Source organism: Calypte anna, chromosome 4 (genome assembly GCF_003957555.1).
Source record: "Calypte anna isolate BGI_N300 chromosome 4, bCalAnn1_v1.p, whole genome shotgun sequence".
Taxonomy (NCBI): domain Eukaryota; kingdom Metazoa; phylum Chordata; class Aves; order Apodiformes; family Trochilidae; genus Calypte; species Calypte anna.
The window spans coordinates 17,565,361-17,577,856 of NC_044247.1; the positions used below are offsets into that span (position 1 = coordinate 17,565,361).

Genomic DNA, 12,496 nt, shown 5'->3' on the forward strand with positions numbered 1-12,496 from the left:
AGCCCTGAACCAGGAAAGAACTGTGCTCTACCAGGGTGGAGCTGAAAGGGGAAACATCTGCCTGTCCTCTGCAAAACCATACTGTCCTCCAGCAGCACAGGAGTGCTCAACCCTGCTGAATTCCTGCCTGTCATGGCAAGAGCAAAAACTCATGGAGAGGCTGGAAGCCTCAGTGCATGGGCAATCTTTCTACACCCAAGTGGCTGGAGGTAATGCTCAGGTGACACACAAGCAACTGCTATGAGAAACCCACAAGAGATGGGGGAGGCAGCTGTGCCATATAAATTACACCATTAGGTTTGCCCAAAATACCCTTTTTCAGACAAACTTCCACTGTGCCCCAAGACCAAGGGATGCACAGCAGTAGCTGCTACAAGAAGGGAGGCAATAGCGCAGGGACGATGGAGGTGGCATTCCAGAAGGATATGCAGAGTAACACAGGAAGAACCCCAAACTGCTAAATAATCAGGAGGAGGGGAAAAGACCTCACTCCTGCAAGGGAGCCTGTTTCTCAGGTGGTGTCCCTCTGCACTTCCCTGCGCCCTGAAGCCCTGAGAGCCCCGGAGCTGGGAAGGGGAAGCTGGGAAGGGGGTGCTGGCACCCTGTCCACCTTTCTGCCTACGGAGGACGTGGGGGCAGGGCTGGGGGAGATGTTGCCACCTGATGCTCACGCAGCTCCGGCTCTGCAGGGACAAGCGATGTTGGGAGGCAGTGGGGGACAACTTGTCTCGTGTCTTTGCCCCATCTCAGCAGCAGCAGCAGCAACAGGAAACCCAGGAGCTCTGTGAAATGACAGGGAGGGAGGGAGAGAGAGTGAAGTCCCCTTGCCTCGGCTGGTGACGTCTCTCCTTCCTCCTTTTTTTTTTTTTTCCTGTCCCTATAAAGAATCTCGGGCTCGCATCAAACTTCCCAACGAAAGCAAACCAAACCCAGAAGGGTGGGGGAAACAAAAAAAAAAGCGGAGAGAAACACCACCTAGGGCGGGCTCTGGCCATGCCCAAGCCCTGCAGCTCGCCGGCCGCTTGCCCCGGGCGCTGCGGGGTGGCCCCCGGCAGGTAGCCAGGCTGGAGGACGCGGGAGCTCCCTCTCGTTCTGCCTTCCACAACTGCCTGAAGTTGAGAGGTTTGGTTTTGGTGGGGTTTTTTTTCCCCTTCTTCCTCCTCATCTCCGCAGCACCTGCACCTCCCCGGATAAATCCATCTTAGAGAAGGTTTTTTGTCAGTTCAGCCACCTCATCCCGAACTGCAGGCAAAAGAACTTCTCGGAGCAGCGGCTCACCGGCTGGAGGAAACTTTTCGTCAAACTTTTCTGGTGCTTTTGCTCTGCTCTTTTTTTTTAACCCCTTGAGTTACTTGGCAGCACCCAGACGGACTGGGGAGCCTGCTCTTTTCAGGCAGAGTAACACTCCCCCTCGGGCATCCCATGAATTAGAAAAGCAGGCGGAGAAGAGGAATAAAGTTATTAAAGGGAGGGAGGGGAAACTTAAAAACTTGCACTTTGAGAAGAAGTGAAGGAAAAACCAAAATCCTCAGCCCAAGGATGAAGCGGTGAATGGAAAGAACAATTTAACTGGAATCAACAAGTGGGAACTTTTGCACGCCTTGTTCTTCCCCTCCCTTCCCGCTTGCAGAAACTTCGCTGCTGGCAAGAAAATTTAACTCCCTTTTTGCGGACCTCTCCTCCTCGTGCCTCACAAAGGGATATTACCGGTCACCTGCAACACACCATGGTCCCCAGGCCCAGCGCTGCCCTGGCCGTCTATGCCCTTCAGGGGCTTTTTCTGCTCCACGGTAAGACCCGTTCACGGGTGGGATTGGGAGAGGGGGGTGAGGAGGAGAGGGTGAAGGGCGCAGGCAGCTGCCTGCCCCTGCCTGAGGGGATGGCGCCTCCTCAGGGGGCACCTGGCGGGCCGCTAGGTGGCGCCTCCTGAGGGGACGCGCGGGGCGGCGGAGTGCGGGGGGGGATGAGGGGGGGGGGCAGACCCGCGGAACCCCCGCGTCTCTCCGCGCCCTCCGTCCCCCCTCGCCTCCTCCTCCGCCTTTTTGTTGTTTCTAAAAGCCCCAGTGGGGCACATCACACCTTGAGATGCACCTGGTGAAGCGTCAGAAGCCTGGGTGTGTTGACACGTGTGGGAGAAGCCAGCTGCATGCTACCTTTGGTGTGAAGTCAGGAGAAGTTGTCTGTAAAAAGTGCATTATCAGAAACCCGGTGTGAGTTTTTTCACAAAAGCACAAATCGCCACCAATGTTGGTTGATCAGAGGGAGATAATAACGAGTGTTAGGCAGAAGGGAGCCAGGTGTGTCTTTCCACAAGTGTTCCTGAAGCTGCAGGATGAGGTGGAGGAGGTGATGGGTGAAGTGCCCATGTTTCAGGGCTGACTTGTGTCCCTACTCACCAGGTTAATTTCCTAATAATTGTGGTCCTCACAACTTTGGAATTTGGTCCAGATTCACTTTCCTATCATCAGTTCTGGGCACAGAAACAGCAGAGAGGAGGCAATGTCTGTACCCTGTGATCAAGCAAGGGAGGCAGGCACATCACTAACTGTCCCTGTAGGCAAAGGCTGATGATGGATTTGGAAGCAGCATTATGGATGTCAGGCCTGTGTCTATCATTAGGAAAAGATAATATGCTAGCAAAGACTCTGTGTGCCCTAATTAGGCTGGAAGCCAACCTGAAACAGGGCCAGGAAGTTGGAGGATTCTGGATAGCACTGATATGATTGAGGTATGAACTCCTCAACCACCTTTCTCTTAAAGTTCACCTCCAGCCACAAATTCAACAAAACTTCATTTAACCTTCCGAGGCACAAGAGGCACAGATCTATTCTGCAGGCTGTAGGTTAAACCTTCTCTGGGATCTTTGTGGTCAAAATTAGGCAGAGTTGCACTGAAGAGAGGCTGACTGTGATTCCAATCCAATTTCATCTGCAATGCAGACAGACGATGTTACAGCTGTGGAAGACATTGAGTACCTGAGGTGCTGAGTGAGGGCAGTGCAGCTGCTGGGTGCAGGGATACCTCCTGGCCAGGACTTCCCAGATGCCCAAGTGAAGGAAAACTCTCCCAGCTCACCCCACAGCTTAGCAAAGCACTCTGAGTGCCATCTCCTTCTACACCAGCAGCTGACTGCAACCACTGTGCCACTGTCCTCTGCCTGGGTGTGCCCTGAGGACAGAAGGTAACCAGAGCCATACAGTAATCCCTGACTATATGGGCAGTTCATCCAGATCAAAGGATGATCTCCTATAGAGAACTCCTGACGTATTTGGCACTTTCAGCCCTTTGGGGGGTCTAGCACAGGGAAGAGACCATGCAAATGCTATGCCAATAATTTCCTGTGTTATTATAAAACACAGCTTCAAAATATTTTATGCATCTTTAAATTTCTAAGACAGTTCGACAAGTATCATTAAATCTCCACTTCCTTTTCGCTTGTTACACAACTTATGTTCAACTTCTTAGAGTACTACTCAGGGTCTTTCTGCTCAAAAATTTTGATGTAGTTATTTTGGTGCAAATGACAAGCGTTGGCACATGTAGGTACAGAGTGCACTGGCTTAAAAACTGTCTTTTAAAAAAGCAATCTGCAGAGGATAGCAATAAAATACCTTATATGTTGCATGAAAAACTTAGTATACTTTACTCCCTGATATTATCATCAACAAGTTTTTACTAGATGAGCAATCAAAACAACTTTTCAGGTACTGGATTATACCCAGTAATTTCAATGATCTAATACTGGAAAACTAAAAAGATGCAAGAAGACAAATCAGGTCCTGTCCAATCCCTCTGAAATAGAAAGCAAATGTGAAATAGAATTTTTTCTGTTGTTGTATTTTGCAACCTCTTCTCCAAACACAATATACTAGGATGGACATTTTAGCTTACTAAATACACATTTCCAGTCTGCTATGTATCTGTAGCTAAGTCAAAAGCTTCAGGAGCTCAGGCTGCTCCTGATTTGCCAGCTGGGATGCTCCCTGTGTACAGCCAGAGAGGCTGTGGGCTCCATGGTGAGCTGTTGCAGAGTCAGTGGCATTAAGTGTATGCTTTGCTTTTGCCTTTCTCTGAGGCAGTCAGAGCTCGAGAGCTGAGAACTGGAGTGCTAACAATACAGGCTGATGATCAGTTCTAGTAAACCAAAAATGTGTCTCTTAATTGGTGTTATTCCTAAACATTTGCTTTATTGTGGGAAAATGTTATAAAAAGCAGAGAAGACTTTCATTAAGATTGTGATATATGAGCCTCCTGCCTAAAGCTGCTACATTGAGAACCAACTGGAAATCTCTTTACTCTAATTCATCTATTTAAGGCAAGGGGAAAAAAATGGAAAGTATTTCTGAATACTCCCTGAATTTCAAAAAAACAGCATTGTACCCAAAAGAATGCTGAGAATACAAACCAGACTGTTTGTTCAAGGTTTCTGTTATAAGAACTTAACACATATTTTTAAGAATTTTTTAAAAATGTATTTATATGCATGCATTTCCCCACTGGTCTGCTAATATGTGTGAATCTAAATAAGAGCAAGGAGGCACATTTGAGTTATCTCTGTCCTTCCATTCTCTGAACTGTTCATTTTATGATGCAGTACTGGTAAAAAGCAGGTACCTCGATCTACCTCAGCTTGAAGTAACATCAAGTTGGGCAGAATAAATAATATTTATGTTGTTAGTAGGTTTGTGCACAAGGACAAAAAGTTTCCAACCACCACAGGATATTTCTTAGGTACAGCCAGTGGTAGGTGACCTGTGTTTCTCATAATTTTGTCTTCCAAATTGGCAGCACAGTTTGAAGGAGGGTGCAAATCTGCCCTGTGGAGTATACATTCAGAGATGAAACTTGTCTTTTGCTTCCAAAGACAATTGCAAAGTATATGCAGCAAGGTCACTTGCTCATCAGCAAAGGACAGGTTGAACAAAGAAGCTGCTTTCAGTTTACATTGCAAAACAGTTTGGGGGGCAGCAACAGCAACCTGCATTTTTTAAAACTACACAGGAAATTTCCAAGAGGCAGCATTTGACTTAGAAAGTGAGTATGAGAAGGACACTGAAGCTTAGCCATACCTAAGTTCACATGCTTGGTTTGATATTTCCTCTGATCAGCCTTGCTCCACTTTTCCTTTTTTCTCTGATGTCACTGGAATAGGGATTACAAGTGGAAGTAATTAAAAGATGTTTGGAATACCTAAACAACAGCTAGGAACAAACCAGGTCTGTCTGCAGTGTTTTCCTTCAGAAACCATCTCAGATAACTGACAGGACATGAATGAATCAAGATATTTCCATTCCTACAGTCCTCACCTTCAGACAGAGCTCAGTCAAAACAACCAAAAAAAAGTGGCTACCTAAATACCCTGGCATAAAATGTGTGTAATAGAGAACTGATCTCCTCACCAAGTTAGGCACTTCTTTAATTTTTCTTTTTAAGGCCACAGGGAAAATAGTAGAAGCTGCCAAAATCAGCCAGCCAAGGCTATTATCTGGAAATAGCATTTAATGTAAGTGCATGCTTGAAGCTTGCCCCAGGGAGTAGAACTTTAGCAGCAGAGAGCTTGCAATCATCAGAAGCAGGGCAAGATTAGAACAAATCATGTGAAGCAAGGTTTTTGTATGAGAGGTGTAACCTTAGGGAATCATCCATAAGCCTCTTCCTCAAGTGGGGAAAGAGGAAGGTTCAAAGAAGGTGGAGAGTCTGATCTCATGAGGCTGTGATGAGCAGAACTGATGGCTGCCCATTTGTGCAAACTCCTCACTGCCCGAGTGCTGAACGCACATGTGTGGGAACCCCAACTCACCTGAAACCTGAAATTAATGTAAATTCAGAGCTGAACAAGTCAAATCCCGTGGCTGCTTTTACAAGTTGATCAGATCTCCTGCATTGGCCAATGACTAGAATACAAAAGAGGAATGAATCTCTTGGATCAAGACCAGTCCTCACTTCACAGAGCTGAATCTGGTGTGATGGTGTTTTCCTTGCTGTAGCTGAGACAGAGCTTGCTGCACATGCAGCCATTGCTGGCTTTGCACCCTACGTACCCCAGTGGCTGTCTCAGCTTTGTGCTTTGGAAACGTACAAAGTGAATTCAAACACTAAGATCAGCTGAGCTACTGTCCTGTGTAAATGTTGTTAACCCTTGTATTAGGTTGCTACTAACAGTGTAAGACAGCTATGAACTCTGATGGGTAGTGAGTAAGTCTGTGGGCTGCTTTATGAGGCAGTCCAATACTCTCATCCCCAAGCCTCAGCTTAGTCTGTCTTTACAGGGCAGACTTTTTGTCCTCACGACATCCTACATCCCTCTCTTGCTCTTCTCCCCACAGCCCCCCCTTTTCCCTGGATGTCTTCTAAATTCCCCTCAAGGCTCAGGATTCCTTGAATTTTTAACATTAGAAAAAGCCAAGAGGAATTTCTCAGCCTTTCCGTAAAAGGAGTCTGCACAGTCTCTCTTCCCTGTACCAAAATTAATTTTGCCTTTAAAAATGCCACAAGGCTTTTGGCAAGCTGAAGTGGAATTGCCTGAGACCTGCAGCTGAATCTCTTCCTTTCTGCAAGCAGATGCACTAAGTCTTCCTGCTGTACTGAATTTCACAAGAAGCTGTATTTGCAAGCTTTCCCCCCTCAAAATCTAGAAATGCCAGGGTCACAGCTAGAGGTGTGTGTGTGAGGGGGAGTGTAACCAGTGTCCAGGGTTTTTGTTGTGGCTCCAAGCAGTAAAGTTTTAGCACTGTGGAGTCCTTGACATTAGCCAGCAAGAAGGGAAGAACCTCGTCCAACCCTTGGAGTGATGAAAGGCTGAACAAATCAGTCTTCCTCTGTGCCCTGCAGAGAATGGCAAAAGCATATGGTCCCTGAGATTTCAAAATTCAGCCAAAAACTAAACTCAGGCCCAGAATGTAAAGGAAATATAGGGACCAACCTTCTATTTTCAGATCAGTTGCCTTTTGTCTTCTGCATTTCCACATAGGTTTCCTTAGATCTTCCTGTGTTTTTCTGAACTGTGGGAACGTGATTACCAAGGAAGTAGAGAGGGGAGTTTTCAGCCCTGATGGGATTGTTCTTGATTTGAGGGTCAAGGAAGCTTGACCTAGTCATTACCTGTTCCATTTTTTACAAGATCTCCATGAATTTAAAACACCTCTGCCAAACTGTTTGCTTCCTTTAGAGCCTGCAGCTCAGAAATGGCACACCTTGAATTCTTCCTTACAATTACACTAAGGTCAGTTTGCAGGAAAAGCACCAACCACCACGGGGCTACTTTGCCTGTTCCTCTCTATAGTAGAGAGCAAAATGGGACTGCTTACAGGGATACTCCACAGAAAGACACAGAAGCAGCTATTCTGTAAGGTATTCGTCCTGTTTGCCATTATCTCACCTCATTAACTGAAATCAGTGCTGAAGACAGTAATTTAGGAGCTAAAGCAATTTCCTCCCTGTCCCCAGAAGCCTGCCCAGATTCCCTCACATCTCCTGGGAAGGGCTCATTTTGTAGCCATAGGGATCATCCCCGAAAGCTGATACCCAGCCCGGACTTCCCCAGCTTTTGGGCTGGGTCGCGCTGGGGTCGGCACTTCAGACCTTTTACGTGCAGTGTGTCCTCCAGGAGTTATAAAATGTGTTTTTCCCCCTCTGCTTCTTCACTTGTTCTTCCAGCTGCCTGAAGCCGTTTCCCCGAGGGGCCCTAACACATGCCCACACAGTAGCACTGGGGAGCCCTGCTGGTGGGCAACCCTCACTACAATCTGCCTTCAGCCAGGAAATGGCTGCTGGAAGAGTTTGCCCAGATCCCCCAACAGGAAGACACACGCAACTGTGTTTGAAAAGAGGGAAGTAAAGCACTGTGGGTTATCAGTGGCAAACCCCAAGCTCTCTGTCTTTCCTTGCAGCAAAATAAATCCCATAGGTGCTGTGTTATCCAGCACTGGGTCACTGATGGGGGTAAATCCCCCACCTCCACTTAGGGGAGGGCACCCACTCCATTCACTGCTGCTTTGCTCACTCCTGAATTCATACTATGATTGATCATTTGCAAAGGTAAGGGAAAAGAATTCATGAGCATCCAGTTCTAAAAACACAGGTATTACTTTGCTCCTAAACCCACAAGGAATATCAGAAGAAATAATAATGCAGCACACAGGTGTGGGGAGAAATACTTTTCCCAGATCTCTTTCTGGCTATACATGAGGCAAGGAAGTTGTATCAGCTCTTGCTGCATGACACAGCAGGATGGAGCTAAACAGTAAATCTGGCTGGTTAAAAGGGTTTTGTACTGTTACAATTAAAGTATGATTCAAGTGAATCTAAACAATGATGTCACCCAGAGAACCTTCTGAACACAATTTAAGCTATTACATGGTGTGAAACAGAGAGAATCAGCTAACCTTTTGGCCTGCCACATTTTCTTCTCTACAAATGGATGATGTCTGGATTATTCTCGTTTCATGTTCATGCACTTGGGACAAGCTTTGCTCTCAGTTACACAGGTTTAAAGCTGTAGCTTGGCTGAAGTCAATAAACAGCCTGTCTTTGAATCTGCCTTTGTGTGACCAAGAACATTTATTTTATTCTGATTGTTTATGCATTTTGTGGTTGAATCTGAGTGAGAAAAAAAATGACTGAAAGCTGCTCTCTGGCTGCATCCTGTATAAAGGTAGAGATATTACTGATCTGGCTGGAAAATCCTGATTTGTTTTGGATGTGAGAATTCATAGTGAGAAAGCTAAGTAACTTGCTAACTTTCCTATGATGAAGAAAATGAGACTGCAGCATCCACTTGTGTGATGCAACACACAGACCCTTCCTGCTATTCCTGAACCAGCCAATGCTCTCACCTCACATTTACTTTGACTTTCAAGATCTCATTCAGCTAAGCCTCTTGGAGGCTCTCATGCTTAAAACAACTTTCCTTCAGTCTTGGCAAATTTTCTCTTGAGTAAGGACAGAGCACCAGCTAAGGCAAGAGAAAAGGGTTTGGCCCAATAAGAATTACCAGACAGTAATTAATCCCAAGAATCCTATGCTAGCATGAACAGAGCAGATGATGCAGTGGGGAGGGATTCCCTGGGGCAGAGCCTCCTCTGGCTCTGATCTCAATGCAGTTGGCCCATCTCCCTTTGAAAGAGCCCTGTGTTTCTCACAGCTCATCATCCCACTCAGTGATGACTTTTCCAAATATAATGATACCATGGGTCCCTGGGAAAGTAAGGCCCAGTTGTTGCCATGTAGCTACTAATGATCCCATTAACAGTTTTATTATTTAACCCACTGGTACGTCAGGTTCTGACTTCATCCAGGAAGGAGATAAACCAAGTTTTTCAGTGTGATGTATTTATAGGTTTGAAATCACTGCAGGATTTCTGGGCTGTGCTCACATTTGGACTGTTTTCTCGTGGCTTTCCCACCAAGCCATATAAGCATGGGTAACTTCATTCCTGGGGTCAGTCTGGGCAGCATCACTATGCCCTAATGAAAGAGAAGTGCAGGTCAGAACAGAAGAGCCAACATGGCACAACTCCAGGGATGGAGGAACTGTCTGGGCAAGGTGAATTTGGGAGGACAGCAGCCTGCTGAGCAGGGCATGGCAAAGATTCCCCCCATCTGGGTTTTGTACACTGTGATCCCCATCAGGAAATGTTGCCATTACATTTGAAAGAGGGTTTATACAATTCTGATTTCTTCTCAGTATTCTGCAGACATGGGATTATCTAGGGATACTGTTTAACTACAGAACTTTCAACCAGAAAGACTAATAAAGTTGGTTACTTATGTGCTATAGCTTACATCACAAGAGCATTGTTAGACTAGAACATGGACCCAAAAAGACCCCTAAAAGAAATCTGGGATTTCACAATATACTAACTGGACTGCCACCTTTATAGCAAGGACAAAAACATTTGGTATAAACTAGCCATGGAGTTTGCCTTTTTTATTGTTGTCTACCTTGCATTTGTACTTTAATGTTCAAACCTACACAATGAAATGCCATTATTAATTTTATTTAATAGATCATGAAGTAATGTGCCTTCTGGCTACTCAAGTTGATCTCTGTTGAATTTTGTGCATAACTGTGGTTGTTATATTAACATTAAATTACTAACCTTCTTTTCCTAATGTACTATCCAGCCTGTCAGAGCTGCTGTACACTATCATCTAGAGCAGGCAGCTACAAACAGGCACTGTGACATTCCCCAAGTCTACAAGTGCAGTCTAATGCTCCCAAGAGAAAGCTTTTCCTTTTCCCACCCCAGGAATATGTGCACAAGTTTTAACATTCTCCATGACAGTATCTACAGCTTTCTGGAGAGCTTCTGGCAGAAGGACAAAAGAAGAGGAAAGGAGATGGTTTTGTCTGGGTATAAATCTCAGTTTTCATTTGCCAAACCTGTCATGCACTTTTGAGAAAATCAGGGCAGTAAAGCTCAAAGTGGGATTCTGTGCTCAAAGTGGGATTACTAGAAAAGCTAAAATGGAGCTAGTTCTGATTTCCAGGGAGCAGAGTTTGCATAGCTGCCAGTCAGGGCCATTTGCTCTTCCAGTGCACAATACTATGGTATCACTGTACTTTAAAACATAAATGTAGACTTTTAAATGCCACAGGGATTTGTGTCTGTCATTGAGTGATGCAAATTGGACATTTTGCCTTTCTGTCCACCTAGGCCTTGGACATCCCTCAGCCTGACCACTTGACTTAGAAATTTTGGTTTCAGCATCTTCCTTATTCAACTAAAAAATTTCAAAAAACCTGGTTTGAAAGATAGTTTACATTAAAATGATAAAAGTGTGTCCCAGCAGTCAGCAGCTATTGTTTGGGAAAACAGGAATAAGCACTGAAAGATAAATGACTGGGCAGAGTCACTTTGGCTACAAATATGAGGCACAAAGCTGAGAGTATGAATCTTTATCAGCATAAATCAGATCAGGGCCAGGCTCTGCAAGTGCCCCGAGTAGCTCACAGCGCTTGTGCAGTACTGCAGAATGTCCTTTAGGGGCTGGCTGCTGCATAGAAGAAGCCACTAAGGATTTTCTCCTTGTGCAGAGAGGGGACAGAGGGATGTGGATTCAAACAGCAAAGATTTGTCACTCCCCTTTCTCCTCAGGTGGCTGTTTCTTCTTCCTGGGTCACACCAAGTTCCATCACAAGTTGTAACTGATACTGTGGAAATCACTTAGTGATGCACTAGCCCTTTTCCTGAACAAGAGGCCAAATGTAACCTTAAAATCAAAAGCCTGCTTGACAGTCTGCATGGGGGCAATACTAGAGGCTTTGCCCCGTGACTCTGGGATTACAGGTTCTGGACATTCCTGGTATAGTGGTTAAACTTCTTTGGCATTGTTGGAGCAGCAATGATAGTTAATACTGACATGACCATTATGGCTCAGGAGAAACACTTCACCTTGATAAGTCAGGCAGCTAATGCTGCAGAGATCTTTTAATTCCCAGACTGACCAATATATCTGGTCTTGTTTGGTGTCACCATATTCAGGCTCCTTAAATTTAGAGCTAAGCTACCCAGACTTACAAAGAGACAGTAAAAGGAGTTAAAGAGCCCAGAGCAGCCTAATTCCTTTAGTCATCTTTCCTGTTTTAAAATCTTTCTGCTTATCTCTGTTCTGGTCTTGACATCTGCTGGTGGTGAAATCAAAGTAGTAGCACTTGGGTGTGGTGGGATGTAAGGAGAGTATCTGACATGCTGATCTTCTTGCAGTGTACATGATAAAGGAATGGAGAGAAATTCTCAGCATACACAGGGCAAAGGTGCCTCTGGTGCTCTTTCATTTAATGGCTGAAGCGATGTCCTCCAGTGTGCATTGTGCTGCTTGCTTTGAAAAGCTGCCTTTTTGTTTTGGTTCTATATTGTTCTACGTTAAATAGTAGGAAAAGAGAAATCTCTGCCACCACAACATTCTCTTATAGCTCAATTCATTACAGATCCCAAGAGGAAACTTAGAGTTCCCCTGGACAATGGCCTGATATACAAATGAACATACATTAACTTTCTGTGGTTCTATAGTTCATTTTGACTGCATTTCCTTTACATTCATAGGAACATGGATTCAGGCAAAATTGAGTTTGATGTTTTCCTCTGCCTTGAACTGCTGTCTTGTTAAACATGCTGCAAGTCAAGAAGCCTCTCTGGAGCAGAGACCTGAAGTGGAAATGCTTCGGGCAGATGTGGTGGTGCATGGAGGGGTGATTCTGGAGTGAGGGGGAAGGCCAGGAGCAGAGATCTGGCCAGGTCTGGGGGGGTTTCAGCTGAACTGGGGGAGTGATGCTGGAGCAGCTGCTGGCCAGATGCCACCCTCCAAACCAACAGAGATGTCAGGTGGGTCAGACATAAAGCCAGGATGTTTAAGTAACTCAACTTCAGTCCCCTGTCCTTTGACAAATGCCTTAGGGAAGCTCACCTGGGCACATCTACAATGGCTTTGGCAGCAGCAGGGTACAGTACAGGATCACCCAGAATCTCTGGCTGGGGAAGAGCTGATGTAATTT

General features: G+C 45.5%; 1 protein-coding gene across 3 annotated transcripts in view; it reads left to right on the forward strand.

Annotated features, from left to right (window-relative positions):
• Positions 1-911: 911 nt before the first annotated feature.
• Positions 912-12,496, forward strand: part of LOC103534188 (vascular endothelial growth factor receptor kdr-like) — a 121,893-nt gene continuing 110,308 nt past the window's right edge. For 2 of the 3 annotated variants that reach the window (XM_030449394.1, XM_030449395.1), the window contains exon 1: positions 925-1,790. In XM_030449394.1, the coding sequence (XP_030305254.1) occupies positions 1,727-1,790 (64 nt within the window). In that variant the 5' untranslated portion in view covers positions 925-1,726. Of the gene's footprint in view, positions 1,791-12,496 lie in introns of all 3 variants that reach the window. The other variant, XM_008500122.2, reaches the window with a different exon arrangement.